The sequence below is a fragment of the Artemia sp. Qi Xiang Cuo genome, chromosome 13, assembly GCF_049724085.1.
Source record: "Artemia sp. Qi Xiang Cuo chromosome 13, ASM4972408v1, whole genome shotgun sequence".
NCBI lineage: Eukaryota > Metazoa > Arthropoda > Branchiopoda > Anostraca > Artemiidae > Artemia > Artemia sp. Qi Xiang Cuo.
The window spans coordinates 34,652,889-34,680,138 of NC_142806.1; the positions used below are offsets into that span (position 1 = coordinate 34,652,889).

The 27,250-nt window shown below is 36.8% G+C and overlaps 1 protein-coding gene across 1 annotated transcript in view; it reads left to right on the forward strand.

Moving 5' to 3' along the window:
• Positions 1-27,250, forward strand: part of LOC148945225 (cGMP-dependent protein kinase, isozyme 2 forms cD5/T2-like) — a 134,611-nt gene that overhangs the window by 5,794 nt on the left and 101,567 nt on the right. The window contains exon 3 of the mRNA XM_089098980.1: positions 14,582-14,676. Coding sequence (XP_088955106.1) covers positions 14,582-14,676 — 95 coding nt within the window. The remainder of the gene's footprint in view (positions 1-14,581; positions 14,677-27,250) is intronic.

Genomic DNA, 27,250 nt, shown 5'->3' on the forward strand with positions numbered 1-27,250 from the left:
CGCCCACTATTTCCCCAAACACATCCAATCAAAATTTTGAGATAGACATTTTGTCCAAATTAGTTGAAAGTTCTGGAAATTAGGTCTTTGAGGATGACACCCCCCCCCCCCTCCACAGCCTTCAGGGCAAGGGTTGTAAATTATGCCCTGGGGACATATAAGGTTTTAATAGAAAGTGTTACCGTAGAAAATTCAAAAAGGGCTCATTTTATTGGAAATTGAAAGGGCTAGTACCCTTTTTAATAGTCGAAAGTGATTGGAGAGCAACTAACGCCCTTCTCACGCCCACAATTTCCCCAGACAAATCCAATCAATATGTTGAGATAGCCATTTTGTTCATCGTAGTTGAAAGGTCTGGAAATTATGTCTTTGAGGATGACAAACCTCAAAGACATAAGGGCATATAAACACGTTATACGCCCTGTTGGCATATAATGTTTTATAGGAAAGGTTGACGTAGAAACTTCAAAAAGGGCTCATTCGATTGGAAATTGAAAGGGCTAGTTCCCTTTTTAATTATAGAAAGTAATTGGAGGGCAACTGACCCCCCTCTCACGCCCACCTTTTCTCCAAAGACATCCAATCAAAGTTTTGAGATAGCCATTTTTTTCAACGTATTTTAAATTTCTGGAAATTTTGTATTTGAGGATTACAACCCCCCCCCCCCCCCCCAGAGCCCACAGGACAAGGGTTGTAAGTTATGGCCTGCGTGCATATAAGGTTTTCATAGGAAGTTTTATCGCAGGGACTTCTGAAAAGGCTCATTCGATTTGGAATTGAAATGGCTAGTGTCCTTTTAATAGTTGAAAGTGATTGGAGCGTAACTAACCCCCTCTCACGCCCACAATTTCCCCAAACACACGCAATCAAAATTTTGAGATAGCCATTTTGTTCAACGTAGTTGAAAGTTTTGGAAATTGTGTCTTTAAGGATGAGAAAACCCCACACCCCTCAGGGCAAGGATTTTATGCCCTGGGGAAATATAAGGTTTTTATAGATAGTGTTGTCGTAGAAACTTCAAAAAAGGCTCATTCAAATTGAAATCGAAACGGCTTGTGCTCTTTTTAAAAGTCGAAAGTGATTGTAGGGCAACTAACCCCCCTCTCACGCCCACCATTTCCCCAAACACATCCTACCAAAATTTTGAGATAGTCATTTGTTCAACGTAGTTGAAACTTCTTGAAATTAGGTCTTTGAGGATGACAACCCCTCCGCCCCCCACAACCCTCAGAGTAAGGGTTGTAAATTATGTCTTGTGGGCATATAAAGTTTTTATAGTAAGGGTTGTTCTTCAAAAAGAGCTCATTCGATTGGAAATTGAAAGGACTAGTGCCCTTTTTTATAGTAGAAAGTGATTAGAGGGCAACTAACCCCCCTCGTACGCCCACTACTTCCCCAAACATATCCTATCAAAATTTTGAGATAACCATTTTTTTCAACGTAGTTGAAAGTTCTGGAAATTAGGTCTTTGAGAATTACAACCCCCCGCAGCCCTCAGGGTAAAGGTTGTAAGTTATACCCTGGGCTCATATAAGGTTAATATAGAAGGTGTTGTTGTAGAAACTTCAAAAAGGGCTCATTCGATTGGAAATCGAAAGGGCTAACGCCCTTTTTAATTGCCGAAAGTGATTGAAGGGCAACTAAACCCCCTCTCATTCCCACCATTGCCCCAAACACATCTAATCATAATTTTGAGATGCCATTTTCTTCAACGTAGTTTGAAGTTCTGGTAATTATGTCTTTGAGGATGACAACCCCCCCCCCCCCAACCCACAGATCAAGGGTTGTAAGTTGTGCCCTGGGGGCACATAAGGTTTTTATAGAAAGTGTTGTCGTAGACACTTCAAAAAGGGCTCATTCGATTGGAAATTGAAAGGGCTAGTGCTCTTTTTAATAGTTGAATTTGATTAGAGGGCAACTTATCCCTCTCTCTCGCTCACCATCTCCCCGAACACATTCAATCAAAATTTTGAGATAGTCATTTTGTTCAACGTAGCTGAAAAGTCCGGAAATTGTGTCTTTGAGGATGACAAACACCCAAAGACCTTAGGTTGTAAGTTACGTAATCGTATAAGATATATAGGCAAAGGTTGTAAGTTATGCCCTGGGGGCATATAAGGTTTTTATAGAAAGCGTTGCCGTAGAAACTTCAATAACGGCTCATTCAATTGGGAATTGAGAGGGCTAGTGCCCTGACTAATAGTCAAAAGTAATCGGAGGGTGAATGCCCCCCCCCCCACGTCCATCATTTCCCCAAAACTTTGGATCAACATTTTGATATATCCATTTTTTTAAATGAAGTTGAAGGGTCTGAAAATTATGTCTTTGAATATGACAACCTCACAGCCATGAGGGCTAAGGTTGTAAGTTATGCCCTGGGGACATATAATGTTTTATAGAAAGCGTTTTCGTAAAAACTTCAAACCGGGGCTCATTCTTTTGGAAATTGAGAGGGCTAGTTCATTTTTTATTAGTCGAAAGTGATCAGAGGGCAAATACCCCCCCCCCCACGCCCATCATTTTCCCAAACACTTCCAATCAAAATTTTGAGATAGTAATTTTTTCAACGTATTTGAAAGGTCAGGAAATCATGTTTTTGAGGGTAAAAAATCCCCCCAGCCCTCAGGACAAAGGGTGTAAGTTATGCCCTGGTGGCATATAAGGTATTTATAGAAAGCATGGTTATATAAGCTTCGTAGGGGACTCATTGGATTGTTAGTTAGACGCTCTAATGCTCTTTTTAAGAGTCGAAGGGATCTGGGGGCAGCTAACCCCCCCCCCCCCCCCGCACATACTATATATATATATATATATATATATATATATATATATATATATATATATATATATATATATATATATATATATATATATATATATATATATATATATATATATATATAAACGTCGTATTGTCCCGAAATGCATTGAATAGAAATTTTGAGATATCCATTCTATTCAAAATAGTCTAAACATCATATAACAAGGTTTTGGGATTGAAACAAACCCCAGATATTAGGGGCAAGGGTTTTAAGTTATGGCCAGCCAGTATTTAAGGTTTTTATGGAAGGGATGGTTGTTTAACTTTAGATGAGGCTCTTCGCTGAAGAAGACTATTTCAATTTAAAACGAACAGAAATTAATTAAAAAAAACTTTTCCAACAAAATAAGTTTTTCAAAAAAAAGTTTTTCAAAGTAAGTTTTTCAAGCAATTCAGTATCAATAAATAAATGAAACCCTAAACAATTAGAAATAAAAAAAAATAACAGTCAATCTCAAAACGAGCAGAAATCAATATGAGTAGGGTTCTAAACCCATATGCTTTCTAAAACCCAGAATATAATTTGTACTTTACTCAAAAAATTATTTTAAATGTTTTCATTATATATCTTTAAGAAATCAAAAATTAATTAAAGTTTTAACTCTCATCGGCCTATAAGGACTGGAACCCGTATTTTCCTATGTCCGCTGAGAGCGGCCTAAGGACCGGTATAGGTTATAACTATATTTAGCCTTTGCGTAATTATAAATAAATAAAAGTTCTAAAAGGAATTGTGCTTATCTCCAAAAAAAAGTACAAAAAATAACAAAAATTACACCCTGGGGTACAGTTGTACCCCCCCCCCTGGACCATGAAGAGTTAAGGAATAAATATCAGCATATATATGTATTAAACTGACAAGGCACATTTTTTTTCTGTAAATTCATTTGAGTTTAGAAAAAGCCACGATAGATAATCCAAGTGGGTGAGAGGCAAATCTCAGCATATATATATATATATATATATATATATATATATATATATATATATATATATATATATATATATATATATATATATATATATATTAAACTGACAATGCACAATTTTTTCTGTAAATTCATTTGAGTTTTTTTTTTTTTTTTTTTTTTTTTTTTTTTTTTTTTTTTTTTTATAGTAAAGTACAGATTATATTCTGGCTTTTAGAAAGCATAGGGGCTTAGAACCCGACTCATATTAGACTCTCCGAAGGCACAACTACTAGTAGTAGTAGTCCTGGTAGATGTTCTAACATACCCCTCCCAAATACCCTGAGATGCAACATTCAAGTCCAGATACCAAATTAGCAGAAGTGGGATACTATCTCTTCCTCTCCAGTAAGTTTGATATATGTTTTTCAACCTGTTTGGTTAGATTTCGTGATAACAAGGATGGAGGACCTCCAGGTCAGAACGGACCACAAAAAAGCAGAGCTAGGACACATATTTTACTTTCTACTGGAGTTGGTTGAATTCATTGCAGAGCTCAGATTGCGTCCTTACATTCAAAAGCACAGCTAAAACACCAGCCCTTACTTTAGAACATATCTGATTGGAATCCAACGTCCTCTTGTGGAAGAGGTGTAAACGAAAAAGGATAAGCATCCCGTCCAAGACTAAATCAGCTGCTGAATTTAAAAAGATAAACTAACCCTTACTTTCCATTATGTTTGGTTTAGACCTGACAACACCAGAAAAGGCGCAACTAGGATACTTGCCCTTACTTTTCAGTAATTTTGGTTGAGATCCAACAACCCCTTCTAATAAATGTCATTAGGACAAAAATATAGCGACATTTCCTCTTCAAAGATTAAATCGACCTCTTACCCCGCTCTCCAAGGAGGTTGTATCTGTTCTTGATACCACCAATGCTATAATTAGAATGCTAGCTCCTACTTGCTATTTAGGATCAAACAACTTCTTACGACAAATATCCCGAAGACAACGATTTAACCTCCTCCACCCGCTTCTCTCCCAAAGATGTCGGATCAGATCATAATCTGGAATAAGCGTAACTATGACATAAGCCATTCATCCCATCGAGTTTGGTTCCAATCTGGCAATCCCTTCTGATAAATGCTCTTATGACATGAATTTGGGGACTTAGATGACTTTTCCAGAACTATTTCCAGGAAGCCTAAAAGAGATGTTGAATTTTGATATGAGGTTCTCGAAGAGATAATTCTATCATCTGTAAGAGTCTGGCATTGCATGATCCATAAAAAGTTTGGACATCTTGTTTTTTTTTCTAAAATATTCCTGGAAATTTTGCAAACTTCAGTGGAACTTTTCTTAACCGTTTCACGATATCCATAACAGAAAGAAGTTAAATTTCACTTATTATCGTTAGCAAGCTACATACCGCGTATCATAATATTTGGGTACTATGGGCTGGACTTCGTTCTTTTATTAGGTTGCCCCTGGGTGGGGGGGCATGATAAACATAAAAAAGGAAAGGAGTACTATTGCCTCTAATGACTAATTTGAATATATTATTTGCTTAGACCAATATTATCAGAGATTTGCTTATATTTAATTTCTATTCTTATCGGGGAATGTGATATATTTGTTAATGAATTCTGATTCCATGAACAGGCAAAGCACACATTTCACGTAAAATCCAGGCTCTTTTTAGTTACTAAAGGGTCTACCTTTGTCATCTAATCTTAATCTGAAGCGAGACGTCAACGTTGACGACACTACAAAACAGGCTGGCCTAACCATTACTCCCCTTGAGCTCCTTTCAAAATCTAGAAGCCCATTAAATCGTCTTCTTTTTATTCACATTTTTTTTTGTTGGGCCTGCATTAGAATATGTGTGTCCTGTTTGACATTATAGCATCATAAATGAGGAAAATAAACATAAAATCGAAGTAGTTCAGAATAAAATTTAACGTAATATTTTAAAACACTACGGCTGTCTTTAAAAGAAAACATGGTTGTTCACCGGGGGCGTCATTTGGGGGGGGGAGGAGGAATACTTAATCCTCCACGATCTTTTGGCCCCCCTCCCCAGATTAAAAAATATTTTTTTGGTATTTCTATTCAAAACCAGAATTTATCTCTGGTATTTCCATTGCAAAAAGAAAACCTTAAAACTACCCCAATCCACTAAATTGCCCCCCCCCCCTTCCCCCTAATTTCCGTGATTTGATGCCACTGTTGGTTGTCCTAAATGACAGACGCAAGGCACTTTGCATCAGCTTTGGTAGAAAGGTTTTAATTAATACACATACCTAGGAACTATTCCCTCCCACCAGGACTCTCGAGAGATAAAGGCCAAAAGACTCATTTTATTACTTTAGTTTGCTGCAAAACGAAAATCTATAGGAAGAGTTGTAAAAAAAAAGTGTTGGCAGCCTCCCCTAAAAATAGCCAAAAGCTTTTTTTTTCGAAAGGTTAGAAAAAACATCCATCACTCCCTGGGTCAGTCGTGTTTCTAGGGGATGGACGCCGCTAGCTTGTAGAGCCTCTACTCCTTGTAGAGAGTACGGTACACTGTGAGCTTTTAGTTCTTGTTTTATTTTTGGTTCAGATGTGTCTTTTCATCCGTAAATCAACAATATTATGGGCAGCTTATTGCCACAGGAAATCGTTAAAGGTTGTTACATATATAGAGTCTCAAGAGAAAGAATGTGACTGACACTGCCTTGGACAGATGAACACTTCTGTATTACTTAATTATGAATTAGCATCCTGGCTATTACTACCACATTTATATTTTTAGGTTTTATACAATTTTGTTACTTGACATATAATGTTGATAATGTTACCGTAACATAACTAGTTGATTAGTTTTAACACCCTAATTAACTAGCTAACCTTCGAAACTTACATTGTTATTAAAACTCATTATCCTTTTAATGCCTGTGAACTAATTAAAACTACGTTTATAATTGCATATAGACCCCGGCGCCGCGCCGATGAGGGAAGACCGGCGGCGGCGGGGCAAAAAACAGCACGCCGCGCCGCGCCACCGACAGCCCGCCGTAGGTAAGATGCCGGCGATGCACCACCGGCGCCATCAATGCTGACCGCCAAAATTAATGTTTTCATCAGTCTTTCTCAAATCCCATCTTAAATTTACAATAGATTCTAGCCTATTTATGAGTTCAAAAATTCACAAGTTGCTGGCTGGAAACTGGTCTTCTTTGTTATTCATCAAGAGACGTATAAATCTGACAGAAACAAAAGAGCTGTAGCGTTTCAGAGCCCTTGCATAATACGAGTAGTTGAAGTATCTATTAGCTATGTATTCTTAACATAAATAATTATCAAAATTAGTAGTTTTTTCATCGAGCATTACTGCATATAAAACTTCAAATACCGTATCACAAAATTCGTCAGTTATCTGGGTAAAAACTTGAATATAACTTTGAACTTAGAAGCTTAATTTTTTCATAGTGCCCTTTGCCTATATCTGTTTTGTCACATTTAAAACAGTTGAAATGGGCGAATTCGATATTGATTGTTTTTTTTTTGCTCTTTTGGATTCTTAAGAAGCCTTCTTGTATTAAAAACTGGTTTTTATTTACAATTTAAAAAAGAATGCATTTTAAAGTTTTTTTTTTTTGCTTCGTTATAGAATATATGTCATGTAGGCTAAGGCTGAACTGCTGCTTTTTTATCGCTTTTGGCTGCTGGTTTGGATATTATTCATTTTTTCTTTTGGGGATTCATTCCAAATTATAAACTGATAAATACCTAATATCAGTCAAATTATAAACTGTGTCTAAAAGGAGTAAATTTATCAAATTGAAAAATACATGATGAACACCTCACATGAGAACGCTTCAATTACAATGACACAAAAAACACTCAATAGTTTATTGGCTATGAAGAAAAATGAAGTGCCAGCTAGTTTCTTATGTAAAAAATCAAAATATCATCTATTTTAAGTGAAATTAAATGAAATAATATGCAGACTGAAGTAGCTCCAGGAAGATATTGAAATGTTCATCCTAGTTCGTCACTTTTAATCCAAGCAAAATGTTAGGACACTTAGTGTCAGTTATTGAGTTTAAGCTTTGATTTCCAAATGCTCACAAGAATTACCAAATTTAAGAAAGTCGCAACAATAAGTCACTTGTGGTCAAAATACTTAGACTGCTCTTTGATCCCCACCCAGGCTCAAAGCTTCTGCTATGGTCATTTCCATGGAAATCTCCAAAGAGTTTCTTTTTAAAATAGCTTTCAAGCGTAGTTAGGGGTATTTAGACTTTTTTGCTTTTCTTCAAAGCTTTGAAAAAAGTGCTATAATATTCCAAATGTTACATTTGTGCATATTTTTGGTAATCATTTGTGGGGTGATCGAATTTTCTAAACCACTGTAGATACGTAAGAACGTTGCAACATCTAGTACCCTGAGGTCATAAGACTGTCAAAGACTCCTCCTTGAACCTCCCAAATTGAATGCTTTTATTATGACCTGGCTTTTTAATGTAACTTAGGCACTGGACCAAGGGCGCCAGTAATACTCGACCGCAACGTTAGGTGGGGATGTCGATGATATTGCTTTCGTCACACCAATTTGTTTTAGTGTGAATCTGCCTGGTACTTATGAATGAATGTTTTCAAAGTAAACCCGTTTCATCAATAAGAAAAAAAACGGATTGAACGCATATGTCCCTTTCCCTTTGGACGATAAAACCATGCAAGTGCTGTATCAAGTATAGGCTAACTCACGAAAATCTTGTTAATTTTGTCAACTTTTCAACTTTTTGGCATCCCTGCTTTCAATAAAAAAATCAAGGTACTATCACTTAAATATAATAACTCCCTATGCCCCCCTTCTGGATACCATCGTGATAGGATACCGTCTCTGCATTAAATAAATAAAAAAAAACTTATTGGCACCCCTGCTTTAAAAAAAAATCGAGGTATTATCATTTAAATATGATAGCTCAATCCCCCCCCCCCTCTGGATACCACCTTGATGCCGTCTCTGCTTTAAATTAAAAAAAAATGTACTTTTTGGGATCCCTGCTTTCAATAAATAAAATTTCGAGCTATTAGCATTTAGATATAATAACTCCCTACACACACACCCCCACTCCTCTGGATACCACCTTGATAGGATAGCGTCTCAGCTTTCATTAGAAAAATAATTTACTGAATAATTAACAAGGTCACCATATGGTTCAAACAAACACTCAAAATAACATTATACAGATTAGTTTTCCTTGAAAAAAAATTTATGGTATTATTAAAGGGGTAAAAATACAACAACAAAAATGTAAAAATTATTAAGATATAACACAAATTATTGGAAAACTGAGTGATAGATTCGCCATGGCATTCCATAAGATCCAAAGAATCGAATTAAAAGGGAGCCCGCACAAAAGCCAAATAAGGCCAGTAGCCTATGAGAAATCGTAAAATACCCAAGACAATGAACAAGTCCTAATGGGGGGCCCTGGGTCTATCAAAATATTTCAAGGGTTTCCTAGAGAATTTGATATCATTTTCTTTTGTCTCCACTTTAAATGAAACAAATAATTATCTTTTTGGCATCTCTGCTTTCAATAAAAAAAAAAGGTATTATCATTTAAAAATGATAGCCCCCTATCCCCCTCCCTTATGGGCAATACTTTACAGTTTATTTATGAATATATTTTTGGGGTAACTTTCGGTTAAATCTTTAATTCCCCAACCTTGTACATAGCTTAGTCTATAGCTAAATTTTGTCTCAACCGAAGGCTGTATTTTTTTTGGGGGGGGGGCGGTAAAAAGGTTCCAGAAAGAAGATTGTATTTTCTATCAGGTGTTCAATAATTGAGTATTAAACATTAATAAAATATAATCTAAAAACAGCAAAAAAAATCTGCAAACTTACAATTCAGCTGTAGAAACAATCTGTTGGCTGTCAATTTCAAAATCCAACAAAAGGCTGAAGCTGTATAGTAGTGAATGCGTTCTATAATTCTATTCAACTTGACAATAAAATTCTTGACTACGAATGATGTAAGAAATAGCGATTGGGAAACTGCATTCGAAATGATTTAAACTCATTTCTTAAATACGATACTTTTTTGTCAACATATGAAGAACTGTGTATATTGCAATATTTGCAATAGCATATTGCATCTGTCTGGTTTTTATGCAAAGTAACAAAAGAGACGAAAATTAATGAACAAGAGAGCAGTGAAGAATTATGGTATACAAAGTAATATTTGGCAGGGAAAGTCACTGGTGATAAATCACTAGGGTTGGCACCTTGATTGCGTGATTTTCGGGGATTCGGGGAATCAAATTTTTTTGGGGGGTGACGCCTAGATTTTTGGGGAAATACCCGAAAATTCTGGGATAGTGCAAGCTCTGCTTGATTTTTAATCAGGAAAATCGAAATACTAAACCACACGAGAAGGAAAAGCTCCGACTTTGCGGTTGACGCAGTAAAGAATTGCCGTAAAAATAATTTAAAGTCGACCGAACGCCGCCATCTCTGCCGGCGGTGGCGTGCCTGCGGTGCGCCGGCGACGTTACGACACTTCGGCGGCGTTCGACCGGGCCTCTCGTCGGCGGCGTTCAGTCGATCCGCCGGCGCGGTGCCGGGGTCTAATTGCATATATAGCCAAGTCGGGTAATGGCCCATTTCACGAACAGGCTGCTAAATCTTGTGCAAGTACGTTTTGTATAACTTTTGCCGCATTGGTAGTTGTAACTGAGCATGTATTGTGAGTTCAGTAAATTATCGTAAAGTGTAAATAATTTCTTAGACCACACTGCCTTTCCATTTACGAAAAATTAAACAAGAAAAACCGGGTTTTAATTTTGATAAAGCAGTGATTTTGATTTTCACTGCTTTATCAAAATTAAAACCCGGTTTATCTTGCTTAATTTATCGTAAAGCGTGAGTTTTGCAGAGGGATCTGGGGAGTTTTTTGTATGCAAAAAACAATTATTATTTTCTTGTTTCAATTTCGTGGCTCTCACATCAACGGGTTGTTTCTGGTATTTTCACACTTCTGAGGGTAACTGCCAAGAATCATTGACTAAGTTGTTCTCAAAAGGAGGATCAGCAAGGTAATGTATGCTCCGTCATGCTTTGATCTTCCTCATTTCCGTTTCAATTTCGTGGCTCTCACATCAATGGGTTGTTTCTGGCATTTTAAAACTTCTGAGGGTAACTGCCAAGAATCATTGACTAAGTTGTTCTCAAAAGGAGGATCAGCAAGGTAATGTATGCTCCGTCATGCTTTGATCTTCCTCATTTCCGTTTCAATTTCGTGGCTCTCACATCAATGGGTTGTTTCTGGCATTTTAAAACTTCTGAGGGTAACTGCCAAGAATCATTGACTAAGTTGTTCTCAAAAGGAGGATCAGCAAGGTAATGTATGCTCCGTCATGCTTTGATCTTCCTCATTTCCGTTTCAATTTCGTGGCTCTCACATCAATGGGTTGTTTCTGGCATTTTAAAACTTCTGAGGGTAACTGCCAAGAATCATTGACTAAGTTGTTCTCAAAAGGAGGATCAGCAAGGTAATGGATGCTCCGTCATGCTTTGATCCTCCTCATTTACGTTAATTTGCTAATCCTCCTTTTGGAGAAAAACTTAGTTTTTATAGGAAAAGCAGTTTTTTATAGGAAATTACTAAGAGGTGAGAAAAATAACAGATACAGCCTTTAGACACGCCAGTGACGCTTTTTTTTCTGTTTTGGTGCTGCATATAAATCAGAAAAGGCAAACATTATGCCCCATCTAGCTTTTAGCGACACCATCAAACGCATTTTCCGTATTAAAGAACAAGTATTGTCTCAATAGGAATTTCTGCGTTAGTTTAGGCATGAAACGGGGCTCACGCACTGACAGAGGCATCAATTGGGAGCTGGGAGGGGGATATAACCCCTAGATTCTTTTTGCCCTCCTCTCTTGTATTTGGGAAAATATATTTTTTGTTTCAATGAAAAATGCCTTTTTTAGTACACCGAAAATTTAACAACGACATATCCTCCCCCTCCCATACATTTTTCCCACTCCCTAAATTTTTATGAATTGACGCAACTGCTCAATGATATTTAAGCAGGATGCTAGAGCAATGTGAGTATCTAGAACCGAAGATTGTTCTGGAAGTTATTTAAAAGTGGGTTTTCCAAGCTTTTCCAGATGGGTCTGGAAACTTGTATACAAAAATATCGAGCATCACTAGTTAACCAAGACACCACCAGAATATGTCTCATCCCTCTTTCGAAGATTTTGTCCTTTTCGAAAATTCTACGGAAACCGTAATCCATATCAAACAGTTCGTGGTAACGAACTGTAAGTAAGGAGCGACCCGGCTCAATGGTAACTAAAACTCTAAAAAACGGAATTTGTCTACCAATAGATACATAAAAAGAATCAAATGATAATGCTGATTTCAATTATATATCTTTCATCGAGTTTAGTCCTACTTATCAAAAGTTATTCGTCTCAGAAAATTTGGCCGATTTTCGAAAAAAGGGGGAAAGGCCCCCTCAAAGTTATAGAATCCTAATGGAAATAACACAATCATATTCAGAGTATTAGATAACCCTACTGTAGAGGTTTCAAGCTCCTATCTACAAAAATGTGGAATTTTGCCTTTTTTTGCCAGAAGAAAGATCACGGGTGCCTATTTATTTGTTGTTGTTTTTTTCCCAGGGGTAATTGTGTCGACCCATAGGTCCTATAATATTGGGAGACGGCTCATTGGAATGGGAGTTGAAAGTTCTAGTGCTCTTTTTCAGTGACAAAGTATTGGAAGGCAGCTAGGTTCCCTCCCACGCTCAGTTTTTTCCCAAAGTCAACCGATCAAAATTTTGAGATACCCATTTTGTTCAGCATGGTCGAAAATATTATAACTTTTATTTTAGGATGACTTAATCCCTCAAAGCCCCCAGGGGGAGGGCTGAAAGTTATGAACTTTACCCAATGTTAACATATAGTATTGGTTATTGGGAAGTATACATACTTTTTCAGGGGGAATTTTTTCTGGTAGTGGGGGATGGGGGTGGGTCGGGGTATATATGGGAGTATCTTTTCATGAAGGAAGTTTTCATGGGGGAAGGGACATTGCTATGAAGGGGGCGCCGGATTTAAAATAAAAGCCAAAATAAAAGCTGCATTAACTAAAAAACGATCAGAAATTAAATAAAAAAACAAGTTTTTTAAACTGAAAGTAAGGAGCGACATTAAAACTTAAAACGAACAGAAATTATTCCGTATATGAAAGGGGCTGTCCGCTCCTCAACGCCTCGCTCTTTACGCTAAAGTTTTTCATTGTTTAAAAAAAATAAATGTCGCTCCTTACTTTCAGTTTAAAAAACTTGTTTTTTTTATTTAATCACCATCAAGGCTTATGGGAGTCTCAATCGAGAATTTCCTTCAGTAAACCCGATCTCAGATGCTTTTAATTGAAAGCACTACAAGCGTGGAATAAAATTGGAATGGAAATAAACCAGTTACTGGCTAAGACAGTTCCCAAACAAGATAATTAGTGACATATTCTACATTTCAAATGCTAAGAGAGCAAAATGATTTGGTGGATTTATCTCAAGGGCGCTGTCATAATACCTGGGGAATGTAAATTTTACAACCCTTCCTATATGTATTTCTGCGTTGAAAATCTGAGGTATAATATGCTGTGTTCGTCTGCATTAACCTTTTACATGACTCTGGGCTAATTATCTCATTAGGTCAAAACTGTCAACATTGGCAAGTCAGTAACCTCTTTCGGCTTGTCAAATTTCCATCTTTGTAATACTTTGTTTATTTATTAAACCTCTGTGGTTATTCCACTCGCTCCTAAACTTATTGTGACAAGAATTCAAAGTAGCTCCGGTGGGAAAAAAATCAATGTAGTATAGAGCCGAGATGAAGGATTGAGTGAATAGACTACCAGTTTGACAGTCAAGCATGACTACCAGTAGGAGGTAGGAAGATAATACCATAAGATGACAGATGCCTTGGTTCCAAATGGATTTCAGTGTATACAAAACAGCTCCGGGCGCTGTCTTATCTCTTTCTCTTTTTTTTTTTGTCAACTAATATACCTATGATGTCGGTATGTCATGTGTAACAGGCATTAATTTAAATCTCTTAACAGAAAATGAGTGATGTGTGTGTTTCAAACTTGGCGCTTTAATCATGGTCCTTTTTATGGTGACATGTAATCTTGGTTCTTTTTTCTGGATGAGTATTTATATTAATTCTTTACAACCAAAAGTGGATTATTTGATTTATATGAACGCTCTGCTGTTTTAATCGTGGTTGGACTTGACATTCATAAGGGAATTTATTAGTTTTTGTGACTGTTTTTGAATAGGGATCTTGGTCTTTTAGCTTCAGTGTTTGTCACGACAAAGGTCACCAGATGGGTTATTTTTTCTTTTGGTGTGAATGAAGTTTCAGAATTTTTTCTTGAATTTATTGCTATGCTAAAATCAGAAGATTGAAAGAGCTTCTATCCAGAGCTCCGATCCACCTTATCGACCTATTCTGTAGGTCCTAGAGGTATGTCGATAAGGTGATGAATAATTATTTTAAATTATTCTAATTAAACAGCCATCGTTCTATGGAAGGAAAATCTGATTTTCTTCAAATAGTGTTTTATCAAAATTATATTTTATGTATTTATCCAAGTATTTTTATTATTTTTTTAAATTAAAACTTATTTTATTGTACATTAAAGCCAGTTTGTTAATCGTTTGCAGTATATTTTGGATAGGATGTCTTTTAATTTACTAAATCTTACAGCCACGTCACTTAAGTGTTTTGTAATTTTATTATAAGACTTTTTACCAACTAAATTTTATTTCTTAGGTGCGGGTTACAATCAAAGAACCAGATAATGGCCAAGAAAAGTTTATTCGAACCCTTTCGCGTGGAGACTTCTTCGGTGAAAAAGCACTTCAAGGGTATGTTTTTTACTGTTTTATTATAAATACTAATTAAATAAAACTTCAGCCTTACATTTTTTCTGGATTGAACGGCTAATAATTGTGATAAGTTGGCCCGGTCAGAAGGGATTCATGATTCTTAACAGGAACCGATTGTTCATGAATTTGTGATTACGAATAGTCCGTCACAGGGATATCCGCAGGTGGGCCTCAGAGCTCACCCCCACCTCGAATCCTAAATTTTCCCAAATTTTTTCGGTAGTTCTTATTCAGATTATCAGTAAAAGAAAATTAGTCGCTGGAAACTCCCCTCTGAAAATTTTTTTGTGTAGTTGTTATGGGGTGTCACTTGAAATGTGATCTAAAAGTGATATATAATAACGTGCATTATATTTAACTTTAGACAACGTGCTATTACGTGAAGATCGTTGGCTCGGCGATCTAAATCTAATGATAATTTCGCTTTTAAAATTTTTTCTTGTGCGAAAAGCGGGAATTTTTTTATTTTGCAGAAGGTTAGATTCACTGCGCATTTTCTTCTTCCAGGGTGGGGGCTAAATCCCTACTGCTCAGGCCAATGACTAGTGTCATCTTACTGTTCACCTGGTAATATCGATGCCGTATCCAGGGGGAGGGGTGTTAGCTGGTTTGACCCCTCCTCCCTGAAATTTGTGTCCGACTCGTAAATACGTAACAAAAGCGCATATAAATACATTTTTGGTGCATTTTTTGAATTTCTTGTTTTTCAAATTCCCCCTCCCGAAGATAAATCATTGATACGGCTTTGGGTATTATATATATTTTTTTAACTACAAAACTTTCCGCTTTATAAAATGTCTTGCTCAACTGATGTATTAGACGACGCTGCATTTTTTTTTCATAAAAAATTGAAGTTCGATACCACTTAAAAAAAAAAAAAAAAAAAAAAAAAAAAAAATTAAAACGGGTGGATTTTGATCAGTGAACAAAACAGTGGATTTTGATCAGTGAACAAAACAATGGGGCCAAACCCCCTAATTCTCTCCCCCCCCAAAGAAAAAAATATGGCCTTGTGGTCTTTATTGTTTCGGCTTTCTCTTTTATATACATATATATATATATATATATATATATATATATATATATATATATATATATATATATATATATATATATATATATATATATATATATATATATATATATATATATATATATATATATACTTCTTCTACTAATTCTCATGACTAATAGTTATAGGGAAGCAATTTTTTATTAAGGATTGGAATCAGTTGAAATGTAGGCTACTCGTTTGAAGAGTTTTCTCTTTTTTTTTTGTAAGGTAGCTTAAAGTTTCTTTTCTGTTTATTTTTCTGTATTTTTATATTCTATTCATTGTCATTAAAAATGGTTCCAGACGGGGAATAGAATAGCAGGTTATTTTCAAAATTGTTTGTTTCTCTGCTTTAATAAAATTTTGCCGCTTTTTTAAGAATTTGTTTGTTTTTGTCTTCCGTTCGACTGCCATACATATTTTTTCTGAAATCAAATATGGCTTTAGCTTTGCAAATCGTGGGATTTTTCAACGTTTTCTCAGGCCCATACTGCTTTTATTCTTTTGGAACGATCTTAAATCCCCTTTGTAATTGACGTCAAGATTTTACCTAGAATTTTGTTTTGCATATATACCATATTAGATGCTTGTATAGAAATGCTTTAAATACTATTGTGAAATTTATCCTTAAAAATCCTCAGGCAGACATGCCTCCTTTTTTTCTTTTTTCTTTTTAGAGGGGGAGTGTAGGCCTACATTTTTAAAATGACAGATATTGGCGAACCATATGGAAAATTAAAATGGAAAAAGAACCATATGGTAGTTTAAAGATGGCTCTAAAGCTTTGACGAAAGCACCTGGACAGCTTCAAAGAAAGAACAGGGTCGTAGAACATGTTGTTTTGATAAGATGGAGAATTTCCAGTGGCAGTGTGTAAATACTTTTCTTTTTTTTAATGTGAAGGGTGAATGGAATTTATTAATTGGCTCATTATCAACTACTGGGCGTTGATGTGGACGAAATAAAACAAGTGTTAAGCTCCTTTTTTCAGTAAAAAGTTTATATAAATGATGTATTTTGCTGCTATTTCTCAAGAAAAAACGAACTAAACTATGAGTTTCACCAGTTAATACACGCCTTGAGAAGTGGCGATTTTGTCGAAGAACTTTTTTTATGTAAGGTAGAAGTTATGCTCAGTGGGGTCAAAGACAGGATCACAACAGTGATTTCTCAACCAATTCATTCCTTTTTTTAATGCAGCGTGGGCTGCCAAGTTAATTAACTCAAGGAAAACGACAGCAGCAAAAAGTCATAAAGTGGACATGGTGCTTGTTTTCTTTAGTTTACCAGTCACCTACTGTGGAAGAAAGGCTGAGGATCTACTTTTTCTTGAATGTGGAGAAAGCTGTGTGTCTTCTAAAATTAGTGTCTGGTGGCCATTCTTCGTCATTATTATTATGAATGTCTTTTGAAAATTGTACAAAGTCTAAATAAAAAGAGACACTGTGGTTCCTAAAAATTATAATACGATTTGGATCCTCAATGACTCGTATTATCTGGGATAATTTTCTACATCTGATTTTATGTTTGTCCCGCTTCCTGTAATAATGTGGCAGTACTGTACAGTATCCTATCTTTGAAAATTCAACTTTGGTTGACAATCAGTCTCAATCAGGTCCAATCCTAGTCAAAGAAAAATCACTTAACAGATGGACCAGAGATAACTTGACTAGAAAGAAGATTACAAAATTTCAAACCTGCTTAAATCGAGTTTTCATTCGACTTATTTCGTAAAAATCATCAAACTTTTATTTCGGCATTTATAAAAGGCTAGAGATGTAAAATTTGTCGTCTTTCGTAGTGATATCATTTTTTTTCTCCTAAACCTAAAATTGACTGAAGCAGGGGCTACAAAGCCCTTAGGAGAAGAGAGGTCACTAAAACTAGTGATATATATTTTGAGATGGTAGGCCTGCGGCAACTAGTTTTAACAGCCTTTTTTCAAAACCTAAATTCACGGTCCCATTTATTTATACATCCGATATGCAACTAGTCCTTTACATCGTTCTACTGCTAGGCTCTAAGTTTCAGTTTCATCTTCTTTAGGAGGAATCATCAAATATGTGTTTTCCGATTGTGTCCCTAGAGATCATTCCAAATGAAGGGTTGCGCCAAATAAAGCCGTTTCTCGGGTCGCGTTTCTATCTGTTTTACAAGCTGTACGAAGGGAAGAATCTCAAAGAGAGGTTATTTGTGTACTTGTAGAAAACAAGCGATCGATGGTACATCTAATCTTCCACTAAGATGCTCGAACAAGCTGTGAATAACTCTTTCTAGGTGCTAATACACTCCGTCCTATTGTATCTATCTCGGGGATTTCAAATGGGCGAAAATAATGTTTTAGGAACATCAGCATCCAGCCAATATCTGCATTCAGCGACGGGTCTCATGCAAGATTTATACAGTTAACTGATCAAGATGGATGGGAGAACGCTTTTGCTGCGAAGAATGATCACCAACTATCGTTTCGAGTTCCCAGGAGATAAATTTAGAATGCGTCCATGTCAATATCAACCAGGAGATTAGCAGTTGCTTTGTTTTCGATGCGTTGTAATTAACCCTCCTAGCATCAGACTAGTTTTCTGTTTGTAAGAAATATATCTGTTTGGGATAGGGGCTCGGGTCTTCATGTTTTAGGATGACTTCGTGTTGCTGTTTCGTCAACAAAACATAGGGTTTGCTAGGTTATCTTCTATGTTATTGACATAGACAGGGAAAAGCTCCCCCCCCCACAAGATAATACCGTAGAATGCAACTGTCATCACTGGAGGATGTCGGGAAAATAATCTGTCAAGGACAAGCCGCAGTGAACAATCAGAAACAAAATTGCCAATCAGTTCTAACAGACATCCACGGACACAATATGCATGGTATTCATCTGCGATTCACAATAAAATTATCTACCGAAAGTGTTAGCAATGTGAGAGTAAACAGCCTGATGAAGATCTTTGCCAATAGGCCGATCCTCTCCTAATGCTAAGCCACTAGGCACTTTAATGACGAGTTTTTGAACCAGAATTTGTATTGGCAGTTTTTTAAAATGTAGTTCGACTCCAGATACTGCTAAAGTGTACTATTGAAAATGCTCTCGTAGACCTTCTCGGTGCCAGATAGGGGGCTTAAATGAGCCCCGTCTCTTTTGATAGCTATCTGATTTAAATATAGGAATGGCATTGACATATGGTTGCCGCGGCTGTGGGAAGGCTTCAGAAGGAAAGCATTCTTGGAAAGGCAATGAAGGGGTCCAGGTAACTGGGGCCAGCAGGACTACAGAGCAGTATTCGGTATTCTGACCAGACATGAGAATTTGGTAGTGTAAAAGACCCGTAGAATACTATGGTTTTTAGATATGTTATAGTTCAACCGATTAAGGGCAGTGTCTATTGTATAAGGGAAATGGGGAACCTCTCCAGTATTTTAGCGCAGATTTGAGATTTTGGTAAAGGCCGTGGCAAGAACTTCAGTCTTTGCCTTTGGGTCTGATTTTATGTTTGTCCCGCACCACAGTTCGAGGAATTTGTAGGGAAGGAATCAAAATTTTCTTTAGCGATGGCATAGCCTCCTTCTCAATTTTCCATCAGCTCTTTGCAAAAGCATGTTGGCGCTTGAAAACAAGTCTGCCTAGTGCTAAATTTGGGATTACTGAATCGCATGATTCGCCTCTTTGCGCACTTAGATGAATTAATTATGACAACATTTTTAACTTGAAGTAAAAGGTATTACGTACACCCATGTTTTGAAATCTCCTCCTATTGGCTCCTCAAAATGTTGCTCTACATCATATTTCTCCTCTAGAAAAAAGTGACTGATAGTCTATCCTCTCTGATCTACAAAGGTATACCCATCACTTGTTTGACTTTTGCTTTACTTGGATAACTTTCTTGTTCTTACAATCGGTGCCAAACCAGGGTTTGTCTTTTTTAAGACACCTGGATCGACTGTGATGGTAGATGCCTTTTAATCAAGTCGACTATTAACTGCCGTCACTTCCTTGTGACTTTCTCACAGTCTTACAGGAAGAAGGCTTTTTGATTCTGAGAAGTAAGTTTGCTTCTAAAGCTGTCCAATTCCCCTTTTTTATAGCCAGATTAACCGCTTCTGCTTTTTTGGATGTGAACTTTGTTAGTTTCCGTGGCCAATGACTGCAATGAGATTGCTCTTGGAAGTGTGAGCTTCAATATTTTCAAGATGATATGAATAAATGATCCTTTTGAGTCTTGGTATGTGTTGAAACCGACGAGTGGCTGAAGGCGGTACGAGCGAAGTGCATTATGCGAGTCTGACCTCACCTTATAAGTATTTTCGCTGTAAGACCAAATGCTATGAAGGACGTTGAAATCTCCATGGATGACGATGACAGATTTTATATCTCCGTGGAACGTAACCGAGGCAGACTGGAGACCTATGTATGGTCTAAATTTGCACCGACTTCTTTGGAATGGTTATCCTAACTCAAAGAGCTTCTTTGCTCGCTGATTTTGGAATATTTAGGCATGAATATTGTACATGGCTCTAGGTAAACGGTGACACCTCCGCCACCATAATTTGCCCTGGATCTTATTCTGATTGGTTTTAACCAGGTGAAAGACGTCTTGCTGGTGAATAGAAACCTATAGTTCTATAACCAGGGCAGAAGGCAGAAAAATTAGCTTTAACCTATCTTCATCAGTTTAGGTGGTACTCTATAATAGGTAATATAAATGTGTAATTTCTAAAGGTCCATCTGTTTTCGATTTGCTAACTGAGAAGATCAGATAAATATGAAGTGTTGAGCCCCTTTAGTTTTCTCTTCGTTTGTGGGTACATGAACGAAAGGCTACGGTTAATTTGATAATATTCTTGTTAGGAGCATGTGCGTAGGGTCTCTCAGCTATGTGCCTTAGTCCACATAAAACATAATGTGTACCTGTAATCTTCCAATTCTAGTCAGTGTGAAGAATTTGACCTCATCCGGCCCTCCCAGAAAATATTCCGCTGCATGAGCAAGGGTGGCTCTTATTTTTTGGAAATGATTGGGATATATAATGTTTGTCTCTTAAAACAAGTTTGCTTCATTAACTTGTCTCATGAAACAAAATCATTTTCTTTTACGATACTTGAGAGTATTTAATTAAAGGAACTTTTTAATCTCATTTGAATCCACCAAAAGTTTTGTTTCTTTCAAAATTACTATGCATTATTTTGAAAAAGAAAAAAAAAGGACGATCAGGGAACCTTTTTCAAGCATTTACACTCTTAACAATTCTTCATGGACGGTACTATGTGCCGAAATGTAATTTGACTTTTTGGAAGCAGCTGCAATGTGGGATCTGTGTTTGCAGTTGTATGAAATGCGCAACTCACTTTGAAATTATTTGGTTGATTTTAGTGGTTCTCAATCTGTAATACGCGTACCCCTTGGGGGTACGCAAAAATCTTTAGTGGGTACGCGGCCGGCAAACAAAAAATAAAACAACTCTTTAACTCTAGGACTAGTAATTTTATTTATATTTTAGCTATAGTTTACTTAGTACCGGTAGCTGAGAAGGGATAGCTAAAATGTTTTGTGGGTAAAATGGGGTACAATGTCTAAATAAGTTTGAGAATCACTGTCTATTGTACAGATCGCAGTTAAAACGACACGTAAATTATCATGAGCAGTAAAATACATGTTTCAAGTTTAACGAAATAATCCTCACCTACAGACCTTGCGTCTGGGAAGGTGGATGGGGTTCGAAAAACGGTAAAGCTTCTTCAAAGGCTTTGAAGAACACTTTACGACATATTTTAGACACACATACCTGGGATATTAGGCTAAGCAATTGACCAATGAGTAATTTGGTGCTGAAAATTAGAAATTGGTTTGGTTTAATCAATTTTTTTTTTATTAAAGATACTCCTTTTTTAAGCGTTTGGGTCCAGTTATGAGCAGTGTTTACCAGCTCCTTTTCATTAAAACTGTGCAATTGACTTCACTACCTAGGTAAAATTGTTTGTTAAGGGGATGAATTTGTGGAGGTTCTGACGGTCCCTGGGGCGTGAGCGGGTTTGACAAATAAAGAAGTTTACGTCGCTTAAATTAAGAATGAATAAGGCTGAAGAACTGATATTAGTAAATAAGGAAATTGATTAATCGTATATAATTTTACTCACTTTGTAGTATTATTAATGAGGAGGATCTATGCAATGAAAATACAAAAAGAAGGTTTTTTGTAGCCGAAAATGCGCTTGGAAGATTGAGAAGACAATTCTTAGTGCTAGTACTAATATTCTAGAAATCATGGTAAAGACATATGTTAAGTATGAGATATGAGATATATATTTATTAAAAAAGAAAACAAACCCTATTCGCCTTTTGCCTGCCAAGAAAGGCAATAAGCTTGAAAGGCCAAGCGAGGTTATCACTCTCAGCTAATTCAAACAAAATTCATACCGTGCTACTCAACGCACAAGAAGCTCATCTGATGAAGGAATAAACGAAAAAAGAAGAGAGAAAGAGGAAAAGACAAGAAGTAGATAAAAAAAAACGGGGAAATACCTTAAATAGAATGACAACCTGGAGTGGGCTTGACATCAAATTCACTTACGAGATAAAAGCAACTTCTTTGCCCGTGACTTGAAAGCCGGAAGACTAGGCGCATTTTTCACACGTTGGATCAATATATTCCAAACATGGGGACCATAATGGCGAATCACAAAAGATGCCCGAGTGGTGCTCCTAAACTCATGAGTTAAGTTATCAGCTTTTCTTGTATCATGATCATGACGGTCTCTATTAAAAGTAAAAAGATTTTCAAAAGCAGGGGTGAGAAGCTGATTCAAATATTTATACGAGAAAAGCGTGACTTGATAATCTCGAATTTGGGATACATCCATTAAATTATTCTTTTTAAAATGTTCATGAGCAGGAACCTCATCAGAAATCATCAAATTCAGATAATAATTTTACAGCTCTATTCTGAAGTTTTTTGTACTCTTTTGAAACATGTTACAAAATTGCTTGCCCGTATAGAGCATCCGTAGCTAATATATGGATAAAATATAGAAAAATAAATCATTTTTAGGATCTTTTTTGGGACTAGATTTTTAATTCTTCGCATCACCCCAAGGCCTCTGCTTAATTTTTCAGCTATTGCACTTCGCAATGGTTCACCGTGCTGAACCGTGGTAACTTCGAAAAGTTCAAGAGGAAATGCTAGATGTTTAACTGGGGAATTGCCTAAGGACGGCACTAATAATTAAGTGACTGTGTATCAAGCAAGAATCTACATAAAAAGATATAATACGATATAGCTGTCTAGGTCTTCAATAAAACACAAATTTAAGATGGTTAGGATGAAAAATGATAGACTGGCAAACACATGTGTTTTTTTTTAAATCTGGCTGAGGCTAAATGAAATGCTGAACATCTTCGAAAGCGTTATCGAGAGGTTTTAAGAAAAAAGACAAAGGAAGTGGAAGCTAGAAGTGAAGCTTTGAATAGACTGGAGGTCAGAACAACGCTGTGTAACTGTGACGACTCTTAGAGAGGGGAGGGGGATCTTTGAACTGCAATGACTCTTAAGTAGTACTAGCACATCATGAGTCCTATTGGGCGAGTAATATAAGTGAAGCAGAAGGTACTTGTCCACTGTGCGACATGGAGAGGCTGGCCTGATCTTTTTTTTCTAGATATAATCAACCTTCACAAACTCATCGTTAAGTAGCGTGTTGAGAATAGGCTGTTAGAAATTCTTAAGAAAAATTAAACCTGTAACTACTTTCCTTTTTTGCGTTTCAACTGATTATGGTCAATAAGTATGTCACACAGTTGAGTTAGAATCGCAAATTCCCTTGTGCCGTTTTTATTTGAACGTTGAACGTTTATAAAATAATCACTTGTTAAAACTTTAGAACCCTTTCAGTTTAACTTTTTTTTTTAATCTCAACCGGCAAAAAAACCTATTCACTGTTTACTTTGACAGCGTTCAATGTAAATGCTTTAAAGGACCTATTTTTCTGTGTACAACTTGTTACACAATCTTGAATTGTTATTCTCTCAAATGTTTCTTAGTTACAGGCAGGGGTGGTTTGGTCCAGGGCGACAGAAAGAAATTCTCTCGTGGTCCGATCAGGCCCAAAAGCTATTTAATGGAGCACATCTTTATTTTTTCTTTAGATGGAGACATACAGATGTCTGACTTTGTACTGTGAGACCACAAACAATACTGGGATGAAAGAGCTCCAAATAAGATTCCGTTACTGGTCGAAGAAGCAAAAACCAGCTATAACTCAACATCCTCGAACATAATATCTGTGATGTGCTACTAGTGAGGATCTGAGCAACGAATCTCCTCCGGTAAATTGAAAATGAAGGACTCCCATTTAAGAGGTTGCTGAAGCTTAAGAGCGATGGTCCAGCTGTTAATTAGAAAGTTTGGTCAATGGTCAACTCGGAAAAGAAAAAGTGGTATTCAAAAGGCCGTTTGAAAATCGGTATCTTCAACATCCACGTAGTGCATGATGCGTTCGTTAAGTAGAACTAGCTTTGGACGAATATCTTATTGGACGAAAAGAGGAGAAATTGGATAAAGAAAATCTTGAAGCTCAAAATAAGAGGCTGAACTTGCAGTCCTGGACAAGGCCCAGAAGACAAAAAACAGAGCTAGAGTCAGAAATTTTACGTGAAAAAGAGATGGTTAAACAGAAGAAAGGAAACGACAATGCGCTTCTGGGGGGGGGGGCGTCTGAAGAAATGAGTAGAGGAGAAGAACTTTCTGAAGATTGTTATCGCTCGAAGCATGCTGGAAGCAGCACTATAAGCTTGTTCCAAAGAAAGGGAAAGGGCAGATTATGCTGAATCATTGGTAGTAATCCATATTTCCTGAAAGTTTCAACTTACTTGTCTTAGCTTTAGTAGTAGTTGTAGTAGTAGTAGTAGTAGTTGTAGTTGTAGTAGTAATAGTAGTGGTAGTAGTAGCTGTACCAATTGTAGAAGTAGTAGTAGCAGCAGTATTGATAGTAGTAATAGGCCTATGAACATTGTATCTTTTGGTTAGTTCAATATCCCCTTCATTACCCTCTGCTGTTCCTGAGATATTTTTGATGTGCCGTTTTGACAATCAACATGCACATAGTGTGTTTTGATTTTGTTCAACATTCATCTTAACTTATCCTGGAAATTTAACCTTAATACTCTTAAGTTTTTTTTTGGAGACCCAGGATCAAATACGTCCCCCTTTTCCTAAAACAAACCCGATATGTAAAAACGGACAACCTTGCTAACTGACAGCCGTTGTATCAGTGGCTTTGGGGGAGGGGGGTGTCATGCCATCCCTGGTGACATAGTTACCTTATATTTAAATTATTGTAAAAAAATGGGTATCTCAAAACTTTGATCGGAGGTTTTTCGGGGAAGTGCAGCTAAAAACGGCGTGAGAGTATGTTTGTTGACCCTCGATCACCTCTGACTCTTAAAAAAGGCACTAAAACTTTGAATTTCCAATGGAAAGAGTCTCCTCCAAAGTCCCTGTGAACTCTACTTCGATTTGGAGTGGCTCTGGGAAAATTAATTTTTAGATAAATGAATAATGCATTGAAGCCTTCTGGATCTTTACTATACGCTACGCTAGACCGTTGGCTCTGATTAGTATTGTACAGTTCTGTTCTTCCCTTTTAAACCTCCAGGAATATGTTGGTGTTTACGTAAATGTCAACTTTAAGTTGGATTGTTGTGCGCTTATGTTAGAACAGACCTTCTCTGGAAAAGTTTTACAGTTCAAACTTTTAAATGTTCTTTTAATCCGTTTTAACATTGTTGCTGGGTAAACAAGATTACTAGGGCCGTCTTTGGGATAACAAATAAGTATTTATGGCTGTCTACTTTTCTCTCTTTTGAAGAGGGCTGGGGCTAATAATTTGTCAAATTTTGCGAATCACACTCCTATGGATTAATTTTTTTAAATGGAGGGTGGGATCTCAGACTCCTGAATAGCATGTCGATGCTGGTCCTTTTTTTTAATCTTTTCTTTTGCTACAAGTTTTGTACTTTGCATCAATGTTTGGTCTGCAAGTGCTCCGAGTGCCCCTGAAGAATGTTACAATTTTCTAATTTAAATTAATTATTGTGCGTAACGCAAGTATTCAAAAGAGTCACGTAATCAGAATTGCTTTTTACCTTTTCTTTTTTGTGAACTCTTAAGTTTGGCCAACTATGGTACGAGTTTGCCCTAACGTTTAACATCTCGATTGTTAGAGGTTTTATTTTTGTTTGACAGAAGAATGCCGTAGATTTGCTATTGAGTTGAAGTAATGGGATTTCTATCGTTGATATATAAAAATTGAATCAAACAGTTCGTGGTAACGAACTGTAACTAAGGAGCGACCCAGCTCAATGGTAACCGAAACTCTAGAAAACGGGTTTCTGATACCAATAGATACATCAAAAGAATCATATTTCAATACTGATTTCAAATATATAACTTTCATCAAGTTTAGGGCTACCCATCAATAGTTACGCGCCTGAGAAAATTTGGCTGATTTTCAAAAAAAGGGGGAAAGACCCCCTAAAAGTTATAGAGCCTTAATGAAAATCGCATCATCATATTCAGCGTATCAGAGAACCCTACTTTTGAGGTTTCAAACTCGTATCTAAAAAAATGTGGAATTTTGCATTTTTTACACGAGGAAAGATCATAGTTGCGTGTTTATTTTTTTTTTTTTTGTTTTTTTTTTTTTCCAGGGGTGATCGTATCGACCCAGTGGTCCTAGAATATCGTGGGAGGGCTCATTGGAACGGAAATTAAAAGCTCTAGTGCCCTTTTTAAGTGACCAAAAAAATGGAGGGCACCTAGGCCCCCTCCCATGCTTATTGTTTTCCCAAAGCCACCTGATCAAAATTTTGAGATATCCATTTTGTTCAGCTTGGTCTAAAATATAATAAATATGCACTTTATAATGACTTAATCCCCCGAAGTCCCCAGGAATAGGTTTACGAGTTATGAACTTTATCCAATGTTAACATACAGTATTGGTTATTGGGAAGTATACAGAAGTTTTCTGGTAATGGGGGGGGGGGCCGGGGGTAAGGTTGGAGGATATGTCCATGAAGGAAGTTTTCAGGGGGGAAGGGAAAATGCCATGAAGGGGGCGCCGGACTTGCCAGCATTATTTAATGGTTATTGGGAAGTATACAGACATTTTCAGGAAGGATTTTTTTCTGGAGGGGGGGGGGCTAGAGGAGGGGGTTAATCTGGAGAATATAAGTAGAGAGGGGGGTGCTACTCGTGACAGGACCACGTGGTCCTGTCAGCATTTTTAATGCTGACGGGGCTCCTAATATGGGCATAGAGTCCCTAGGGGAGATGAATTTCTGGGAAATTGATTGCGTAATCGATTGGGAATTTGGAACACCTGTGCTGTCCGTCATTAATCAAATTGTTTCCAGGCAAAGTTTAATAATGTCTGACAGGTACTGTCAACATTTCTCCAGGAATAGATCCAAGTCATTAATGTCTTTGCCTCGGAAACAACTCTTTTGGT